We start from the raw sequence: 22,690 nt of genomic DNA, 5'->3' as shown, positions 1-22,690 counted from the left end.
TTGTTACAGAAAATATCTTTACATTTGTAATCAAAAAATCATTTCTTGTTTTATTTTTTGTTTTAATACACAATAAAAAGTGAATTTTAAATCATATTTATAAAAGAACCTTATTTTTCTGTTTGATATTCTCGACGTGCTCCATGCGCTTGCAAGACATAGATTTTCATGTTTATATTTCAAGCGTGTTTGCGACAATGATATATTTTTCACCAAAACAAGTAGTCGACATTTTACAGCTGTTTCCCGAAATTTTGGCATATTCGTCATCGAAATACTGCATTTACAACGATGTCATCTTGTAAAAACTTGATATAGTGATATTTCTTAAAAAAGCGAAAACATTTTGAGAGATTTTGCATTTCAAATCAAACCATGGCACAAGAACTTCCAAAAAATCACTCCGATTCTGCAAAAAAGGAGGAACTTGAGTCGTCTGTCACCGTCATAGAAAAACAAGCACAGAGACGCATATTCAAGATAATTGTAATTGGTGACTCCAATGTCGGAAAAACGTGTTTGACATACAGGTTTTGTAGTGGGAAGTTTCCTGACAAAACAGAAGCAACCATTGGCGTTGATTTTCGAGAAAGAACTGTCGAAATAGACAAAGAACAAGTCAAGGTATATACGTAGTTTTGTCGGGCCTCTTTGATTGATGACAGTTGAGGGTTTTGCATGGACGTATGTTGCTTTTCTTAGAAGGGTTGAATGGAGGCTGATGATTGACTCAAATTATCAAACATTGCCTTTATTACCGACACACTGTATGCAGGGCTTTTTCTCACTGGTTTGGGAAAGGGCCTTTTTGTCTCATTTTGGGAAGAAAATTGGTGAATTGGGGAAGATTTTTTCAGGAGTGAACTGCAAATTTTGGGAATTTGGCTTAAATATGAAATAATTTCAATTGGAAATGGGGCCCATTAACGGCCCCAAAAAGCCCCCCGAAAAAAACCCCTGGTATGATTATATCATGAGGCAGTGACTTAAAGGGGCATTCCTTCGTTCGGACACCAGAAACCTGCACAATTTCTATTGATGAAATCTATGTCCTAAATATGATTATATGAGTGTCTGCGCCTACAAGTAATTAAATTAACGCCGAAATGTACAAGAAAAAGGTGTATCGTAATCGTATACAAATACTGTATGCAGTAATTAGTGATACTTCGGGTCAAATAAAGAATTTTCAGGACTTAGTACTCGAAGAATTTTGGTTTATCTTGAGATACTTAAAGTAAAACTGCTTTATTGATGTAAAGATTATAACTTTTACTACTTAGAAAAAATATATATTTTGCAGAAAGATTAATTTTGATGACCTAAACTTTATTCAAACGAAGGAATGCCCCTTTAAATAAGGCAATAGTATTATACAAAAGATTCCTGACCTCTCTTTCAAGGGATGTAACATTGCAACAAATTCCTGAGGTCAAGGTCCTGGGTTAATCCTCTTCTATTTGGTGACCCGTCGCAGCATTTCCTCCATTTGACCATTATCAAACTTTCTATTTTTTAACAATGTAAGACTCCAGGCCCATTTAATTTACATTTGAGGTATAGGACAGGGTGATTTACCTTTAAATGCCATGGGGATCTTCATATGAATGACCCTGACCTGCTATCAGGATCAGGATTCAACACTGTTAAACACTTAATTGTCTAAAGCATCAAAATCTATTTAATATACATGCTGCTGATACAGGCCTTCTTTGCCTCTTGTTTGGAGATAAAACAGTTGAATTATAGCTCTACCTGTAGAATTAAGTTGAAACTTTGTGAGAACAGCATGAGATTAAACAACAGTTGCTGAAATTAAGAATCACTATCTTTTTATAAATTTGTTTTTTTAAGTCCAGGATATGAATAAAACACTATGAATAAATAATTGTTCCCACTAGCCCTATAGGCCTGCTATAATGCTACTGAGTAAAACTATCTCTTATATTTGGTTAATATATAGAAATAACTATTAAGGGCGATTGTATCTTTTTTGTTACTATGAATTTTGGTACAATGGTAGCTACAGAAACTTCTTGTGTCTTTTGGGTCAAAGACATTTCTAAGTAAAAAAAGATGTTAGGATAATATCCAATGTCTGCTAGCTGGACTGGACTTGGTGATTTACTGGTGATTTACTGTTACTGGTGATTTACTGGTGATCAAGCAGCTCAGTTGGTTAAAGGGTCTTTGTACTGTATAGATTAGGTTCTCAGTTTTGAATAATTATCTGGTAGACACATGCTGCACATTTTCTCTCTGTTTGTTTGGATAGTTAGATGTCATCAATATCTTTTGTGCTCTGACATAAAAAGTAATAGGACAATTTCTTCACTTTAGGGAATAATCCAGATGATGCTATGTTTTCATGGGGCCGCGGTGGCTGAGTTGTTCAGGTATCCTTACACTTTATCACTAGCCCTCCACCTCTGGGTCGTGAGTTCAAACCCCGGTGGGGCAGTTGCCTGGTACTGACCATAGGCCAGTGGTTTTTCTCCTGGTATTCCGGCTTACCTCCACCTCCAAAATCTGGCACATCCATTCATACAACATTAAACAAAATAAACCATGTCATGTTTCCACTCCAGTTTTTAACCTGTCCATCTCTTATTGTTGACAGAGAGCTAATTTAGGTAGAAGATTTGTCTGGAATAAGTCTCCAGTTCCAAGAAATGCTCAAAATTATCCTGATCAGGCCTTTATTTTTTTCCTACCATTTTTAGCTCATATTTGTTTCCGATATGTAAGAAATCCTTTACACCAATGAACTCAAACAATGCTTCTAAAATAAATTGATATAAAATGTGAAATTATGTTACAATCAGGAAGTAAGTGTGTCTCTTTGATTAGATATGTAATGAGTAGCAATGGAGATTGATGATAATTAAATCTTTGTGAAGGAAACAAAATAGAAAAAAAAGCTATTAAACAGCTGCATTTTCCTGTATTGTGTACAGAGATTTTTGTTATGATAATTTCAAGGAACACCTTCTTTCCTAGCTCTGGTTAAGGACAGGCATTCATCCCTTGAATAAAATTCTTACTGATTTGAATATTTTCCTTGTTCCAGTTTTAACTTCCTTGTTACTACAAAAGTTCACTTGTTAAATATTCAGACATACCTGAGTAATTGTGTATGTATGTCCGAAAACACTGAGGGATGCGACACAAATTTCCTTGTTCTATGTATCTGTAAATAATATGTGCTATATATATGGGTAGGGTGACCCCGGTGTACCATATACATAGGTGACATGACTTGAAGAATAGTCAGATTTGAATACAAATTTTTTTCCCCAATTGACATTCAACACTTTGATGTAAGACTAACTGTGGGTGTCTTCACACAGAGTTTATATGGTCATATAGCATTCATTGTTTCAGTCAGAATTTAAGCCATGCAGGAGCAGGGAAAGAATATACCTGCTGTATCTCTCTGCATGTCATAAATTAATAATTGATGATAGTTAATGTAGTGGGCCCATGCAGGGTTATTGATGATAGTTAATGTAGGGGGCCCATGCAGGGTTAGGGTTGGTTTCTTCCTTGTCTCCTGATTAAGGATATTGTAGAAACCAAGAATAAGGCCGCTTTATTATCCTACTGCATGTTGATCATAGAAGGTGACTAAAAGTGGGCTTCCTGAAGAATTGGCGATTTTCTTCATGTCTCCTATTTAGGGGACATTGAAGAGATCAACAGATCTGCCAAATTGCAACACTTGGAATCTTAAATCTTTCCTTTCTTTTCTCACTGCTATGCTGTGCTTTGTTATATTCCTTGACACCCGTCCTCATGTGACCCTGCAGGCTGTTGGTGTCTCCTTGACACCTGTCCTCATGTGATCCTGGCTGTTGGTATCTCCTTGACAACTGTCCTCATGTGACCCTGGCTGTTGGTGTCTCCTTGACACCTGTCCTCATGTGACCCTGGCTGGTGTCTCCCTTGACACCTGTCCTCATATGACCCTGCCTGTTGGTGTCTCTTTTATACCCGTCCTCATATGTCATTGACTGTTGGTGTCTCCTTGACACCCGTCCTCATATGACAATGACTGTGTCTCCTTGACACCTGTCCTCATATGACCCTGACTGTTTGTGTCTCTTTGACACACGTCCTCATATGACCCTGGCTGTTGGTGTCTCTTTCACACCTGTCCTCATATGACCCTGCCTGTTGGTGTCTGTTTTATACCCGTCCTCATATGACCCTGACTGTTCGTGTCTCTTTGACACCCGTCTTCATAAGACCCTGACTGTTTGTGTCTTTTGACACCCCTCCTTATAGACCCTGACTGTTGGTGTTTCTTTGACACCCATCCTCGTATGACCCTGACTGTTGGTGTCTCTTTCACACCCGTCCTCATATGACCCTGGCTGTTGGTGTCTCCCTTGACACCCATCCTCATATGACCCTGGCTGTTGGTGTCTCCCTTGACACCCATCTTCATATGACCCTGGTTGTTGGTGTCTCCCTTGACACCCGTCCTCATATGACCCTGGCTGTTGATGTCTCCCTTGACACCCGTCCTCATATGACCCTGGCTGTTGGTGTCTCCCTTGACAGATCATACATCTGATCTTACTATGTGTTGTATCTGAGCTGTTCTGTTACACATATACCGATTTTTGATAAATCATGATCACCTATTTGACACATACTATAAAATATTGGAATTTAAAACTATTCTTTTACCTACCAACCCAGCCACCTGGAGTTTCCTCCGACTCAAACACTACACGTTTGAAATTTTGATTAACAAGTGTCTTCATTATGTTTGTCATTATTTATCAACAGGTTTTCCATCCAGTATTATTGACTTTCAGTCTTTCAGAGGAGAAGAAGACATAAAAGAATAGAAAGGATATAGTATGGAGTATTGGAGAAAGTGGAAAAAAGATATGTCTGTATATCATATTCATTATTTTACATTACAGCTACAACTTTGGGATACAGCCGGCCAAGAGAGGTTCCGAAAGTCTATGGTCCAGCATTACTACAGAAATGTACACGCCGTTGTGTTTGTCTACGACGTCACGAAGATGAGCTCGTTTGACAGCATGCCTAGTTGGATCGAAGAGTGTGACAGACACAACCTGAACAAAGATATACCCAGACTTCTTGTTGGAAACAAATGTGACATGAAACTGCGTATTGCTGTTAATACAAATCTGGCCCAGAAGTTTGCTGACTCCCATAGTATGCCTCTGTTTGAAACATCAGCCAAAGATGACGAGCGTGCCAACCATGTGGATGCTATTTTCTTGACACTTGCTCATAAGCTAAAGAACAGTAAACCGCTTATGTCCCCGTATATCAGCGGCGAGAATTCAGGTCTGCCGAGTAATGTTCAAGTTATCTCCATCGGGAAAAGTTCCCAGGGAAAGGGTCTACAATCCATGGGTGTGGAAAGCGACAAAAAGGATTCTTGTGCTTGTTAATCAATACCAATATATAGCTGCTGTTTATCTTTACCAATAGTATTTCATCAATTGTTAAAACTTATACAGAATATGATCATAACTTTCATTGATTTTTATATCAGAATGATTTGACAATGAAAACAAAACCAAATTAAAGCGTGCCATAATATTTATCTGAAAATAAGCCCCTGCCCACAAATAAGCCCTCTTCAGTTTCGCTGAATCATCAATTTTAAGATATTAAGCGAAAATTGGTTCACAAATAGCCCTCTTCAAAATTTATTCTTGAACTTTGACACTAGGGCGACAGGGGCTTATTTCAGGATAGACATGGTACTAGCTTGTTTTCTTATCAATATAACATCAACTAATACTTAAACCTTATTTCTGTGTATTTTGACAAAAATTGTAAATATATTTTCATAAAAAAAGTCAGATTTTGGATCAATACTACTTACGTTACTGAACTTTGTGGGAATTGATCATGACTTGCTATATATATGTTTTCCTACAAAGTGGTGTCATTCATTACAACTATAAATCCCATATCCTGACGATTAAATGCTTTATTACATTATAGCTTTGTATGATAGCTGGTCCCAGTTTCATCAATGTTCTGTAACTTAACTGGGTTAGGAAATTCCTTACTTAAAATTTTGCATTATTGGATTTTAGGAAAATTATTTAGTTAAGTAACTTTCCTTTAATTATTGGGGCTGCTGTGGCCGAGTGGTTAAGAATTCCCGATACTTTATCAATAGCCCTCCACCTCTGGGTTGCGGGTTCGAAACCCACGTCAGGCAGTTGCCTAGTACTGACTGTAGGTCAGTGGTTTTTCTCCGGGTACTCCGGCTTTCCTCCACCTCCAAAACCAGGCATGTCCTTAAATGACCTTGGCTGTTGATAGGATGTTACACAAAATAAACCAAATCAAACCTTTATTTATGGAAACATTTTCATTATGGAATTTCCTTTATATAGATTCATTGCATTTGTGTTAAGAAATTGGAAATTTATATTTTCATTTTTGGGAAAAAATGGAAAACTTAAACTATACTTACCCTGGTAATCATTTTAGAGCCAAAACAAGAAATATGACTTTGTTTCGTTAGTTCATCTTTATACATAATTAACAGACACTCAGTTGTTTTTTTTCCCAGTTCCTGCACATGTATTTCCTAATTATGTAATAGTAAGAAACTTGATAATATTGGAGAATCAACATTACGGATGTTGCAAAAATCCGTAATATTGTTGTTCCAATTGATCAGTTTACCAGGTTACGACTACTGTGGTAGTGATTTTACCTCTGACTATTGTATATAACGGTCAGGATTTTCAATAATCGATCATAGTTTGAAAGCTTTGGAAATTTTTTAAAAATTTACAGCAGAACTGAAAAAGAGTATATGAGCTTTTTTCTAAATGAATCTATTGTAAAAATGATGCATTTAAACAATATCAAAAAATACATCTAGCCCACTGTGGTGATATTTCCCCTTTCTTTTCATCATTGATCAATCATAAATCATTTGAGAAATTGTGATGAATAATCATAGCTTTTAAAGCAATACTTCACACTTAGTGGTACCATATATATAAATCCACGAGTAAGCCCCTTTTTCTCCATTTTTGTTTAATCATGTGGGTGAAAGAAAAAAAACCTAAGCTAAAATGCTTCACAAATAGTCCTCCCCAACTAACACTTGGATAGCTGGTTGTTTTCAGTAGAAATCCTGACCATATACATGTGGCTAACATAATATTAAGATTACATCTGTATAAAGAATTCTTATTAATTTAAACATGTATCTTCTTTAATGGTCTCGTTTGTTTGTGTCATTGTTTGGATTATTTGTTGTTTTTGTTTACATTGTCATTGTGTATGATGCTGTTATCTATCATAATATAAAATTCTATTTATTTGTAAACAAATCAATAAGTATGTGTATCATGGTATTCATAAAAAATGTTTCATTATTAAAAAATAATTATGTAAGAAAATGATCAGAACCATTTGTTTATGCATAGAAATTGAATCATTTTAAATACGGTAATATTTGATTGATTTCTTCTCTTTGGTTCACCTGATGTAAACACACATATACATGTAATACACATCATGTGAAATTGATCAAAACATGTCTGGTGCAAGTAATTATTTAAAATTGTGATTGTTATCAGAATTAGATTAATGTTTTATCCCACTCAACGTTGAGATTGGGTTTCTAATTTATTTCAATTCAATATCTCTAGTGAAAAATTGTCTAAACTTGAGATTTTTGATAACATTTTTACTTATCAATTTATGATTAAAATCTCGTTGATTACAGTACTTAAGGATATATTATGATGTTTAAGCAATAAAATGATTGAATTTAGTAACACAACCTAAAATCCTACGTTTGTGAATGCTTTCCATGTTTCACTCTGACACTAAGATTTCTGGTTCTGACTCCTTGACAGATATATGCATTCCTAGGTTGTTGTCTCGTGGAATATTACTTTAAATCATAGCTTGATGTCATTATATTGATGGGTTGCATTCAATTTTAGCATATTTTCCTTAAATCTGTGAGTTGAGAGTAGATACGTAGGGTGAATTACGAATCAACATGTAAATTAAATATTTAGATTATAATACTCCAGGATTCATGTCAATGAATCTATCCGAAAGTAACATGAACATTATAGCTATTACAGAACTAACTGATGAAATGAATTTGTCAGGGCATTCAGTAGACCCTTGAGAGTATGTTTTTGACTCTCCAAAATCTGATCTGACTCTTAGGTTTGAAAGAGTTGGTCTATTTGACGATGTTTTGACCCTTCAGATGTCTGAAAAAATTGACTTCTGAAATTCATTCATAAAGGTCAAGGGTCAACTGCACAACTGGATGCCCTGTTTGTGATATAAAATAGGCTGTGATTCTATGTTTGTCCAAACCAGGAACTGAATTGACCTTTAATAAGTCGTTCATGCTTTGCTTACATTGATGTGTCCAAGATGGTGGACTGTAATTGAAACTATTTAAGTGTCAGATTGTGTTAGAATACGTTATTAATCTGTGTTCATTTTGGCTGTTTACTTACCAATTAAACAGATTTTGCTACAAGTCTTCAGATAAAAATGCTATTTTTGCCAATTGACTTAAGGTTGTAGATGTTTTATGGTAGATAAATCATTAAATTAAAAAGTTCAAATCTGCAAATTACTTATAATATCCTTGGATTTTTTCTCTTTTTTTTTATAATACTTTTAAACATTGCTTTTATATATTTAAAGTAATTTATCTTTATCGTTGCAGTAGATTACATGACTCATTAGTACAGTCGAACCTGTCTATAAAGGACACCTAAGGGACAAGACAAAAGTGTCCTTTATAGAGAGGTGTCCTTTATATAGAGGTTCAGCGAGTTATGTCCCTTATAAACGAAGAAACAAACTAAAGTCTGTTTATAGTACACTATATGTCTCCTGATTTATTATATTTAAACACTTAAACAAATGAATAAAAGACAAAAAATTAAAGATAAATGCTTAATTTTCAATCATTCATCTGACACAAAAATTGAAGTTGATATTTCTAATAATTTATATTAAGCCTATAGTTTCAAAACAAATCTTCACAATATCATACTATACTGAATATCTATTCAGACAAATACTCAACATAGTCAAAAGTGTAAAGGTAATTCTTATCAGTGTAAAACAATTCTTGTTAATCCTCAATATTTTGGAAAATAAATATGTTTGAAATATCTTTTCTATTACAACATTAACTCTTTATAAATGAAAGTGCATTTTCCTCTGATGATTATAATCCCTAAGCATTTATTTTGAGACATATTTTCTGAAATCCATGTAGGGATTTAATTTAATAAATACCGTTTTCTGGTTCAGTCAATTAGACAGTATAGTGTATACAAAGACACTCGGAACTCTTCAGCTGTTCTTAATATGTTACGTAGTCATATTCAGAGGAGTTCCGAGTGTGAGAAAATGGCGGCTGACAACCATGTGCCTGCCTTGTCAGATTTGCATACGGTTGATTTTGTAAGTAAAACAATTATGACAGACATCACTATTGCTTTGTCCCTCTTTTGTTGGTCTTGATAATGATTTAATTACCCCCTGACCATTCTTGTTGTCTAGGCTATGGTTGAATGGCTATAAGCTTCGCTGTCACCGGTGGGGTTGAGTAAACAAACACCTCTGCCGATCGGTCACTCTCTTGTAATTACTGCCCATTGTTACAGCAACTTACAGGTAACAGGACAATTAGTGACTGATGAAGTGGCTTCCTAAGTTAGCATTGCTGCCAGGGGAGTTGAGTAATTAAGGCTTTGCTTGTTATTTAGAAACGTTTTACACACAAATATCAACACGGCTATGGTTTCACGTGTCCGTTATACAGATTTTTTAACAACTTTACGGACAAAAATAAGTGTCCGCTGTCCGCATTAGGAAGGTGTCCGCTATATACATGATATTTATATAATGATTTTCATTGGGGATTCCTGGAAATGTCCGTTATGGACAGGTGTCCGCTATATAAGGGTGTCCGCTATTACAAGTTTGACTGTAGTATATATATTATATGAGGTTTGGGTTTATGATCGAGGGCTTGTAAAAACTTGCTAAATGGTAATTGGTATTAAGCATTTAATTTGGCAGACATAATATTTTAACCTCTTTGTGAATGTATTGAACCAAATATATTTAGCATAATTGAATCTTTAAGTGTCATTAGTGGGCAGTGAGCTTACGCCTTGTTTTGATGTGAAGTCTATTGGTCAAGTTTAATTTCAAAAGTCTACTCCTTCTGAATGGCTGAAAAGATTTCCACCTAAATTGATATGGAGTGTGGTAGGTTGAGGAAGATTCAAATATTTCCATATACAATCTGTTACCACTATTGGGACAGGACACTCCTATATTCAAGATTAGGAAATACAAGTGAAATTATCTTAAAATTTGTGTGGGAATCCTCAGGGCGATAATATGATTTTGTATAAAAAATATTTTGGCCAATTCTGAGGACAGAGAAGCAGGGTACAAATGGACAGTAGTGACACATATTTGAGGAAAACTCCTAAATATTGATTAATTGAATTGACCTAATTTAGCATAGACCATATTTGGGCAAAGAAAAATCACTGTTTTGTAAGATACGGTTTCTAGAGGTTTGACCCAAAAGGAGGCAAATTCTTTCAATTGAGAAAGGGATTTTGATCAAAGTTGTATAGAATAGGTGAGCACTACATACAGGCCAATTGGACATTTTGTTAAACTTTTGTTTGTGCATGTATATAAAAACCTGGTATTAAATGTGTAAATTATAAACTGGGCAGTAATAAATTGTTGTAGATGTTTTATTTATAAATGATTGAAAATCATTATGCATTTTATGTCATATTTAATGTCCAGTAAATTATTTTATTTGTTAAAAAGGGAAGGTAACTGAAAACTAAGAACACAGTTAACAGGGTGCATGCAATCTTGAATTTTTTAAAATTTTGCTGGGAGGCCTTGAAATGCATTGAATTTACTTTTGGCCTTGCAAAGACTTGAATCCTGGCGTTTAATATGCCATTCGATGCTCCAATCATTCAGAGACATAAGAGTATCGGGAAAGGTCCTTTCATGCCTAACTGGAAGACAGACCTGATATTAGATCAGTAGAATGCTTGGGAGAAGGTCTACAGAGTTTGTTCAAATGAACAACCTAGATCTACATTCAAGGTCACAGGTCAAATGCTTTAATATCTTTAACATTTCTCAAGCACCAAGAGATATAGAGACCGGATATTGGGCCAGTAATATGCTGGAATGAAGGGCTGCAAAATTTATTTAGAAGAATAAACCTTACCTCTGCTAATTGAATAAATTGGTAATCAGCTTGTAGTACCTGCATAAATGACCTAAATCAACTTCAGAGTTGCTCTAGAAGCAGGTAAGTGATACAGGCCCATTGGACCGCTTTTATGAAAAATCAGAAAAGATCTGTATGCTCCCTGGTAACTGTTACAGCTGTAATTAAGAGACATTACAAGCTGGTTGTTGGATTTGAATGGTTAATCTATTGGTGATTTTGTACAGTTTGTGATTTTCTTGTTTTATGATCTATGTTTGTGTATGTATGTATGTATGTATGTATGTAAGTCTCTGAGCTAAATGTTTATGACAACATAATTATTGTATAAGCCATTCTGTTATCTGTAGAAATATCTCTACAAGTACATGTAAAATAAAATCATGCATATTATGGGTAAATTTTGTTGATTTTCGTAATCATTCTAATAAATTCCCAGAGGTCTGTCTCCAGTGATAGGTTTGTGGTAAAGCAAAGACCAATTTCCTGTACTACACCCAGGGAGTCAACACCAAAAATCACAACAGTATGGGAGTCACCTGTCAACCACGTGCGTTTTCTCGCAAAGTAACACCCCTCGCACACTTCCATCCGGGCCAAAAAGCATGTTTAATATAAGTTGTTTTAACTAGTTTTGCGATTGTTGTAAAATAAATAAAGTTTACAAATATCACCTGAAGTAGAAACAATTACATATAGACATTGTCACATAATGTGCAAGACGTTTACATACTTAAAATGTTCCATGTTCGTGGTATTTAAGCTGTGATCTGATTGCATTTTTCTATATAATATGGCTTCAAAACATTTCTATTTAAACAGAATTAGAAATCTTCATCTTCAGTTTTATCATAAAAATTGTACATGTGGACCTCTTATGTATGAAATTAAACTTTAAAACTTTGAAATTAAAAATGATCGGGTAATTATTCAACATTTAATTTCATTGTTTGAAATATATCTACAGTTGAATAATTGTCTCAATAAAGGGATTCAAATAAAATCTTATTGCTGTAAATGTTTTGTCGTTGAAATTTTCAATATTTACTGTAGTCAGTGTAAACACGTTTTCGATTTTGAATTCTGTCACCCTCAGCCATTTATGTAGTGACAGCTTGGACACCATAAACAATAACACAGATATACAAATGTATTTTCAGTTGATACATTTAACTTATTGTCCTACACAAAACTCCAGTGAGTCCTGCACATTTATGAACAGCTGTTACAACTGTCTATTAATTTTTATCAGTATGCTTTTGGAGCTTGCCTTATAATATTGTGATTTTTAACTCGCCTGGGTTGAAGGTCTGGTGAGCTTATGCAATGGTGCAGCATCCGTCGACAGTCCAGCATCAATTAACTTTTAATTTAAATCGCTACTTGTGCTGAACCGCTGGACAGACTTTGATCAAATTTGGCCTGGAGAAAAGTTTAGGCAGAATGTTGTATAAAAGAGGTCCAATGATTTGTATAAATCAGTAGTGTTTCTCCCCTGGGGCCAGAGAGTTGAGGTTCAATAAGGAAAATATAGCAAATTCTTTAAAATCCTTCATCTTCTTTAAGAATGACAGGATTTGGCCCACATTTGGTTTGAATCATTGTTGGGAAAGGCTGATGAAAAATTAGGAAAATATTTGTATATTGTATAGCTGTAATGAGAGTATTTTGCTATGATCACTGAAATAACCAGGTGCAAGATTCAGGCCTTTTGGGCCTCTAGTTACAAGCTTTTATGTAAAGATTTACATTTGAGGGGGGGGGGGGGGGGGGGGGGGGCAAGGCAACCAATTAATTTTCCTCAAAGTTGAGGTGAGGGCTTTGTATATGTTTACATTTCTACTGAACTATCATTGACATGGATGGACTTATTATCAGGAATAGGAGTATTGCCTGAACAATTTGCTTGTAGAAAAACTAGGAATTCCTTTGTAAAATAATTGTAGAAGTTTGAAAGAAAGTAGCACATATAAAGCTGTTGCTTGGGTGATGAATGTGGTCGAAAACATATCAAACATTGGTAAGGTTTGGTGTGGTTGTGTTTATGTATGCTTGGTCACAGAACATTTTCTTGTGTCATAGTTAGTTAAAAGTCTTTCTCTAAGATAAGCATTGGTATAGTTTAGATTACTGAAAGATATAGATTTGAAATATTGATGATTATTCTACTTTTACGCACACGTACATAAATAGATATCACAAATATTGTATTACTGGCATATTTCGTTTATCTTTGGACTTTTTTTATTGGAAAATCTTAACAAAACTTTATTTCATTAATTAGTGATCGAGTCACTTAATCTGGGGGGAAATTATCCTGTAAAATTTGCAAAAATTAGGAATATGAGAATAATTTGTTAATTTTATGATTTTCACACCTGTGAACCCTCCCAATAGCAGTACCAAATTAAAAGGAAATTTTATGCTCTACCATAATGTACATGTGTATGTGTATAAGTTCATTTGTATATGTACATGTGCACATTTTTTGTCACATATCCTGTTAATGATTTTCCTCTATACTAAATCTACAACATCGTGTGTATCAATATAAGCCATATATCCTGCTCTAAAATCTTTCAAATGTGATTTCTTTGTTTATGTAAAAATCGAGACCAAATGAACAATAATCTAGTGTATTCATTGTTTGTCCACTCACATTTATATCTGAGACAATGTAACAATGATTTGGACGAAGCTTTTACATGAATTACTAAGAAGATTAGTGTCCTACAGCTGCAGTGTAGATATAATGATATTTATCTCCTGTACAACTTGTTGCCATGGCAACTTTCCATTGTCTTTCCGTCAATTGTATTTGACCTGTATTGCCACTTATTTGGCTTAGTCCTGGGAAAATAACATTGTTTAGGTGTAATAAGTAAAACAATTAAGGTTTTAAGAGAATAGTTGGAACAACTAATAGTTGTTAGAATTATGTTTCCAGAAGAATATAACTTTATATGCCTTTTGTTGATTTTTTTTTAAGAGTATACATTATACATCTTTAGGATATGAGCTTGATCAATAGGGAGTCTGGGCTTATATTAGAACAGCTTTAGCCTGTAGCCAAATAGTTTGTTTATTCATTAAATTCTTTGTGAAACAACTAAGGTTGAGTTCAAATTGGATCTAAATCTGTTAAAAAATCAACAAACTATACTATGTGCTCAAAATTATTTCTTTCTGCTAGTCAATCAATACGATTGCGATTCAGTGGAGATTAACAAATGTATACATAATTGGTACAGTGGTTAGGGGCTGGTGCAAGGGTACCTCATTTGGCCCCCTCTCTTTAAATGATTAACCATGAGATAGATATAAATCATGTGTGTTTTGAAGTTTTTGGGGCCGCGGTGGCCGAGTGTTTAAGGTGTCCCGACACTTTAACACTAGCCCTCCACCTCTGGGTTGCGAGTTCGAAACCTACGTGGGGCAGTTGCAAGGTACTGACCGTAGGCCGGTGGTTTTTCTCCGGGTACTCCGGCTTTCCTCCACCTCCAAAACCTGGCACGTCCTTAAATGAACCTGGCTGTTACTAGGATGTTACACAAAAACAAACCAAGTGTTTTGAAGTATCCTCAGTTATGTAATGAAATCCGAGAATTAGAAGGCCAAAATTCTGAATGTTTGCTGATTAAGAATCAAAGTCAGTAAATATCTATTAATAATAATTGATAAATCTAGGAAATGTCTTTACACCTGTATATAATTGAGTATTTATCTTTAAGAAGTTTTGGGTGTATTAACATACAAGCTAGTGCATAAATTTGCACTATATACTTCATGTACAGTAGAATCCAGTGTATCCAAACAACTCCAGAACAAAGAGCTTGCCTTGTAATACCGATACTTGGGTTCTCTGGTTGCACAGTGGTAAAACACTTGTCGTTCACCTAGACAACCAGGGTTTGATTCCCCGACCGGACGTGAAAATGTATGGGGTCACCTGCCCGACTATGAGGGTTTTCTCTGGGTACTCCGGTTTCCTAACACACTAAGACTCCACACACACTTCCATCCGGGCCGACAAGAGTGATCGATATATTGGTGATATAACTTTTTTAACAATTGTCGTAAAATAAATAAAGTTTACAAGTGTACAAGAGATATTGAAATACTGGTATGCGATTACATAACAGGTTAACCTATTATATGGGGGTCACAGCAGGAATTCAGATACAACAGTAATTATAACTGAAAGTTTGGACATGCAGCATTCATCCCTATTTCTATAGTGTAAAGAACAATAATTCCTGGTAGGGGTTGTGGATGTGTGAATGTCATTCTTTAAATTTTATATACAATTATCAGGGAATAAATCTCCTTTCAATATATTTTCTTTTTTTTTCAAAATATCATGCATGGAATATTTCTAATGTGAAGTATACAGATTAACAATGCTCCTCAATATTTATGAGTTTAATTCGTTAGTGTAATGATGAATCAGTTTGATATAACCTGGATTTATAATTGAACATTCTTTCATTTGAAAATATGTTGTGTCCAACTAAGTTAGTATTAAAGTATTTATCCTTTTGTAATAAGCTCAGAGGCCAACACACCAACTCAACCTGACTCAAAGTAGGGACCGGCTTATTACAGGACAGTGAAATATTGTCTTCACTGAACTGCATTAAACATGAGTGGGCTTATTACCAGGCGTGGGCTTATTACCAGACACAGGCTTATTACCAGGCATGGGCTTATTACCAGGCGTGGGCTTATTACCAGGAATGGGCTTATTACCAGGCATGGGCTTATTGACAAATAAATACACTACTGATATTTACGAAAAATTAACTTGTGATCAAGAATAACGTACGGTACTCCGATGGAGCAAACCAACACTGTAAAACAGCTGTTTGATCTTCATATCTCCCTTAAATCCAAGAAATAGTGCAATATATGTGGGTTAAGTAAACATGTACATAATATGTTAATTGTATATTTTAAGTTGTATATTGAAAATTGATGAAGTGCACATATTGTAAATATTTGAGCATTTTACATGTACTCAGATTGTTGTGACAATACATTTTCTGATGACCATTGTAGTTTCTTTTGTGTTCTTTGTTAGCTCACCTGATCCAATCACAATGAGCTGAAGATATATCATGTGTTGCTGCGTCTGTCACCCACATCTACATTTTAAATAACTAAACACTATCAAGAGTTTCAGGCTCTTGATATTTCATCAGTAGCTTGCTGCGATGAAGAGCTACCAAGTTTGTTCAAATAAATGACCTTGACGCAATATCAAGGCCAAAGAGGTCAACTGAGTTAAAATCTGCAAAAAAACTTCTCAATAAGCAGGGTTCAGGATTCAATTCAATATTCAGGGTTCAGGAGCATGCTGGGATGGAGGGTTATAGAGTTCGTTCAAATGAATAACCTTGACCCATAGTCAAAGTCACAGTTATTTCCTCTTGATAACCAAATGCTGTAGGGTCATAATATTTGGATTGTAGTGTGCTGGAATGAAGGACTACCAATTTAATGGCCTTGAACAACTTTCAAGGCCACAGTTGTCAAAAGTGTTTAGATCTTACATGACTTCTCATTAACTTAGATGATCAAAGTCATGATGTTTTGCCAGTAGCATTTTAAGATGAATAGACAATCAAGTGTCTTCAAATGATTGACCTTGACCTTTCAATATCACAGGGGCCAGATGTGCTAAGCTCTAAATTTCCTCAATAAGCAAGACACCAATGGTAATGATACTTGGCTGAAGAATGCTTGGCTGAAGAGATACTTGTTTGTTCAAATTATTGACCTTGACCTTTCAATGTCACAGGGGTCAGATGTGCTAAAATCTGAACTTCCTCAATAAGCAGGAGACCAATGGTAACGGTATTTGGCCGAAGAGATACTGACTTACCTTGACCAAGGTCAACTGTGTTGAAATCTTCAAGCGACTTCTAAATAGTTCTGATATTTGGCCAGTAGTATGCTAGGATGAATGGAAGGGTTATGGAACTTATCAAAATTAATAAAGATTTTTTTTCATGCTTAATCGAAATGCCTCATCCCCGATTAGTTCACACAGCACAATGACCTTTTTTTTCGAAAACTGTATTGTGACTTTTGACCTGAACCAAAAGGCTTCAAAATATGATCTAGTGTTGAAAGTGATGTTTGTTACACTGGTTTGAATATAAGATGTCTGTTTCAAGTGAGTGGTTCTCGAGATAACTGTGCACGACTTGGCATTCTTAGATGAAAATATATCAATTTGACCTTTGACTCCTTAGCCTTAACCAATGACCACTAAAATCTGGTCATAGGTGTGTTTATAATGGTCTGTTAGCGATAAAAGCGTTTTAAAATAATACAAGATAGGTACGTATCCAGCCCGAGTTTCCGCTGGCCCTGGCACCAGACTTAGACATTCGGACCACAGGGGCTTGGCACGATTTTCCAAATGATAGTCCATATATATATGGATACTATATACATATATATATGGACTATCATTTGGAAAATCGTGCCAAGCCCCTGTGATTCGGACATATATTTGTCAGAAAGTCCAAGTCTGGTGTCAGGGTCGGAGGAAACTCGGGCCAATACCTATCTAGCATCGTCGGTACCCTAACAGTCATGACAGTAGTCTCGATACATACGTGCCCCTCATGCGACACTACAGTCTAAAGGATCACCGGCGATATGACATATTCAAGGACCAAAATTAACCTGTTGTGAATTTCAAAATTCAAGATGGCCATCTGTCAGTTTGTTTTTCGTTTAGGCTTAAAATTTAGCATGTATCAAAACGCTGAACGGTACATAAATATGAAACTGGGCGGAACACATATCCTTCCATCATTTCTTGAGGAATTACGATTTGGTCCGCAATCTGGTGTTGGATGGCTTCATGTTTAAAATTCATGAATGACACGGGTCCAGACCAGCTATAAAGAGATTGTTTGCCATGGTGAGAAGGAAAACGGCAAGGGAATAAAATGCAAGATGACTTTTAGCGAAAAAAGATGCTACGTCGCCGACACCGGATAAACTGCATTTCACAAAAAATTACAAAATGGCGCCCACGTTTATCTAATTATCGAACACCACAAAAATGAATGATCGTTTATTAGACCGAGAAATACATACAAAGTTGAAAGGCGGAGCACGATATAAAAATGTACAAAATGGTGCCCACGTTTATCTAAAAACCACAAAAATGAATGACCGAGAAATACATACAAAGTTGAAAGGCAGAACATGATAGAATTTCTGCGCGGAGTATTTTTCCATTCTTTATCTAATTTTAAAAAGGATGGGTAAAAATAGAAGCTCAAACTTTCGAAGAGCGATAAAAGTGCCAAGTATATAGCTATCGGTATGATAATAAAGACTGTTCTTACAAAAATGTGCCGTGAAAATGGCGCCCAAATATATCTAATGATATACACCACAAAAATGCCCAATCGTTTACCAGACGGAGAGCTCAACTTTTAAAGAGCGATAATAGTGCCAAGTATATAGCTTTCGATATGATATAAAAATGTTATGTACCACAATTTGTTCTTGTTTTCATTTGATCATAATTACGCCTTGTCGGAGAGTTATATACATGTAGTTCATAAAAATTGCATTAACTCTCAATTTCGAAAGTTTTGAATTTCTGTGTTTTTCTGTCTTTTATGATGGTTACAGGTCTTTTTTTGTAGACTCTATCTATTTTTAGTCGGAATTCTCCAACTCTCTGCGTGTCGTCTTAAAATCTAAGGGATTTGATGGCTTGCCGGTGGGAGAGAGAATAATTTAGATAGTGATAACCCTTTGGTCTGACTGATATATAATGCGCTATATATCGTAAATTCACCAACGAAGTCAAGTGCATGTTTTTTTAGTGCATATTGTTAAAAGTGCACAAGAGTTGACATTCTATAAAATAATACAGTAAAACTCGTTTATAACGAACTACAAACAGTTCGTTGTATAGATAGAACGAATGAAAATAAAAAAAAATAATACAAATTTCGTTTTACGCGTTTATTGAATAGTTTTAGTCCAGATACGGTAAACCTCCGGTCAGTTCGAATCGGCGGATAGTTCGAATGCATATTCTTTCCAATAAAAACAATAATTTTCTAGCTAGTCTTAGTTCGAACTCTTTGTACACCTGACCCTTTTTCGGATAGTCCGAACTTGTCAAAATATCTTTCGGCAAACTCGATTAAAAGCTCGCAGAAATTGGCGCCGGAAACCTGCTAAGACTTTGATCAACAGACACGTTTAGGGCAATGGGTTGTTTGTGTGGTCATTGCAGTACGCATGTGACAGAAAAGTCATAAATATATGCCACGTATTTTAGCTTTGATTCACTTTTTTACATTAAAAAATTACAACTTAAGGCCCTGATAATGTATATCATGCGTATGATTTCGCTGTAATTAGTGATACTTTCAGGTCGAATTAAGAATTTTCAGGACTAACTACTCGAAGAACTTTGGTTTATCTTGAGAGTAAAACTGCCGTATTAATGTAAAGATCATGACTTTTCCTACTTGGAAAAATGCATATTTTCAAGTAAGCTAAATTTTGACGACCCAAACTTTATTCAGACGAAGGAATACCCCTTTAAAGGCTGTGAATTTGAATAGAAAATTGGCAGCCAATATTGCCTGGACTCTTGGCTAGTGACACTTTAGGCCTTTCAGTTCTTAAGAGAACGAAAATCTGATTATCACTGTTCCTGTTATGTCCATCCGTCCGTGGTGGCGATAACTTATTAATCCCTGAATCTGGTCGTTGAGCATATAGGATGGTAAATAGAGACATCTCAAGTTCCATTTTCGGGTATGTCAAAGGTGAAGGTCATATTGAGGTCAAAGATCATTTGAACTTTTGAGAGGGTTAGTATGTCAAAGATGAAGGTTATATTGAGGTCAAAGATCATTTGTACTTTTGAGAGGGTTAGTATGTCAAAGGTGAAGGTTATATTGAGGTCAAAGATCATTTGTACTTTTGAGAGGGTTACCTTGATTTTACAACGATGGCAAGTCATACCATTATCGCATTTGGATGCATGAAGTCAAGATCATGGAGAGGCGAAAGTTCGAATCCATTTCAGTGTACGGAATGACCCCATACTTTTCACATCCGCTAACAGGAATATTGAACCCAAAATGCCTAGGTTGAAAACAAAGGCACTCTAATCTACAATATTCTCGAACAGACACTCGTATCTGGTAATTAACACCCAGAGTTAAAATACAATATTCTTGGTATGTACTATATACAGAGTACCTATCAAGCATATTGTATTGTAACTCTGGGTTTTAATCACCAGTTACGAGTGCCTATGGTTAAAAGGGTTCATCCGACCACACATTGAAACTGTCTGTATGTACGACTTTCAGAAGATTATTACGATGAATTGAAAACAAGAATAGCCTGGTGTGTATTTAATACAATGCCAAAAACACAATACTTTTAGCTATCGCCTGCCAGACAAATGTTTGAGTTTCTTTTTCTGTATTTTAATAAAATCTAATCCTGAAGTAATTACATATGTCGTACTTTATATTTGATAAGTAACTTTTGATCTATTTAAGATATTTTTATGCCGATACGATGGATGCAATTTCATGCACCTTTGTGACAAGCAGTATATTCCCTGACGGAGAAATGGCATCTTTAAGGTCACATAAATGTCAAATGTCAAGTTGAAATCCATTGTTCGTGTTACTTGCAGAAGATTAATGAAATCATTCGTTTTAGGGACCCCCTTCCGCCATTTGTGCGATTAGCTGAATGTGACCTTGGAAGTAGGTCAAGGTTACTTTTTTTGCAAACTTAATCAGTCTTCAATCCTAAACCAAATATCAGGAGCTTAAACCAATGTTATATATGAATATACATTTATATTCTTATAATGTATGCATCATTTTCATAGCATATTATTCTGTAATGTGAACGACTCCGTCTGTAAATTTTACCCATGAATTTTGCTTTGATCTGTAACCGTACACAATATTGTTTATTAGATAAACGAATAATTGTTATCATGAACAATTAATTTCTTTGTTGTTATTTATTGCTTATTTTCGACCATGTTATCAAGCACTAGCTCGGCATACAGCCGACGATACTCGGGTATTTTGTCTCCATATACAATCGGACATGGATAAATCGAATCATCGGATAAGTCGAATATTTTGCTTGGTCCCGTCGACTTCGACTCATCCGAGTTTTACTGTATATCTCTTGGGTATTTGTATGATTATATGGATGTTGTATCATGGGACGAATTCGCAGATAACCAGCATTCTGGGTATAGCTAAATCAATACATGTACAATACATAGTAAGTGACCTTGACCCACTGACCCAAAACCATGAAATTTGAGCTTGCAAGACCGACAGACGACAGACGCTACGCCATTGCAATAAGCTCATTTGTCCATTATAGCTGACCTAACAAAAGTCCCATGGACCTTAGGTCACCTAAGTCTTAAACATGTTACTATCTTTTGTGTATTTACAATGTATTTCTAAACAGTTCCTATATAAATAATAGTAAAGTTTTGTCCTTCATTTCCATTAAAATGTGACTTAAACCACAGGGGCATGTCTAGTCTTATATTGAAATATCGGTCAATTTGACACCTTTTGGCCCTGCCCCCAAGCCACCTGAGGGGTAGGGACCATATAATTTACAATTTTGGTAGACTTTCAGCCAAGGCAGGTTTCTGCAAAATTTAATCAAAAATGGTTTAGGAGTTTTTGAGAAGCCGAAAATGTAAAATGTTTACAAACGATGGACAACACACAGCAACGGATGAAGCCGGATTGGAAAAGGTCACTGAGCTTTGCTCAGATGACCTATAAAAACATCAAAACAATTTATTTATATTTTTATACATTTTTTAATTTTTTCTTTACATATAAAACTTCCCTCAACATTTGCTTGTTCCCCATAACAACATTTGTCTCCAGACACTCTTAACAATCAATCACATTTAGACACATTCTGACAAGTACTGCATTAAATCTCATTCTATGATATTTCTCTTACATCCAATAACATCTCAAATACAGTATTTTTAGTACTCTATGATGTAAGCTATCACACACACTCATAACACACACACACACCTTCAGCACTGTTTTCAACTCCCTCTACTATTTTTATGATAATTAGTTCCCAAACTTGCTTGGTCGACCGGCACCCAATCTCAATCAAGATATACAGCTACTTACACAAGAAGAGAAACGTTCATTCACACTCATAACTGTCTTTTCATTTTACTGGTCAAGCTATTGACCAATGAATCTTTCCATTGAATGTGTTGGTCAAGCTGGATAACCAAAACATCAGAGTTCTTAGTGACAACATACAAATTACTGTACTATATATAGTGATGGGAGTTGGTGTCAC

The 22,690-nt window shown here is 35.4% G+C and overlaps 1 protein-coding gene across 1 annotated transcript; it reads left to right on the top strand.

Moving 5' to 3' along the window:
* The first annotated feature begins 220 nt into the window (after window positions 1–220).
* Window positions 221–7,115, top strand: LOC117329765 (ras-related protein Rab-33B-like). Its single transcript, XM_033887890.1, has 2 exons — window positions 221–624; window positions 4,938–7,115. The coding sequence occupies exons 1-2, from the start codon at window positions 376–378 to the stop codon at window positions 5,439–5,441; spliced, it is 753 nt and encodes a 250-aa protein (XP_033743781.1). The 5' UTR covers window positions 221–375; the 3' UTR covers window positions 5,442–7,115.
* Window positions 7,116–22,690: the final 15,575 nt, after the last annotated feature.

The sequence above is a fragment of the Pecten maximus genome, chromosome 6, assembly GCF_902652985.1.
Source record: "Pecten maximus chromosome 6, xPecMax1.1, whole genome shotgun sequence".
NCBI classification, from domain to species: domain Eukaryota; kingdom Metazoa; phylum Mollusca; class Bivalvia; order Pectinida; family Pectinidae; genus Pecten; species Pecten maximus.
Note: the sequence above shows the minus strand (reverse complement) of the source record. Positions and strands in the feature narration are given on the sequence as shown.

Bases quoted from the DNA above. Each gene is read 5' to 3' on its own strand.
- LOC117329765 (XM_033887890.1), top strand. From the start codon at position 376: ATGGCACAAGAACTTCCAAAAAATCACTCCGATTCTGCAAAAAAGGAG. The intron at 625-4,937 runs GTATATACGTAG...TTTACATTACAG, and splicing joins TAGACAAAGAACAAGTCAAG to CTACAACTTTGGGATACAGC.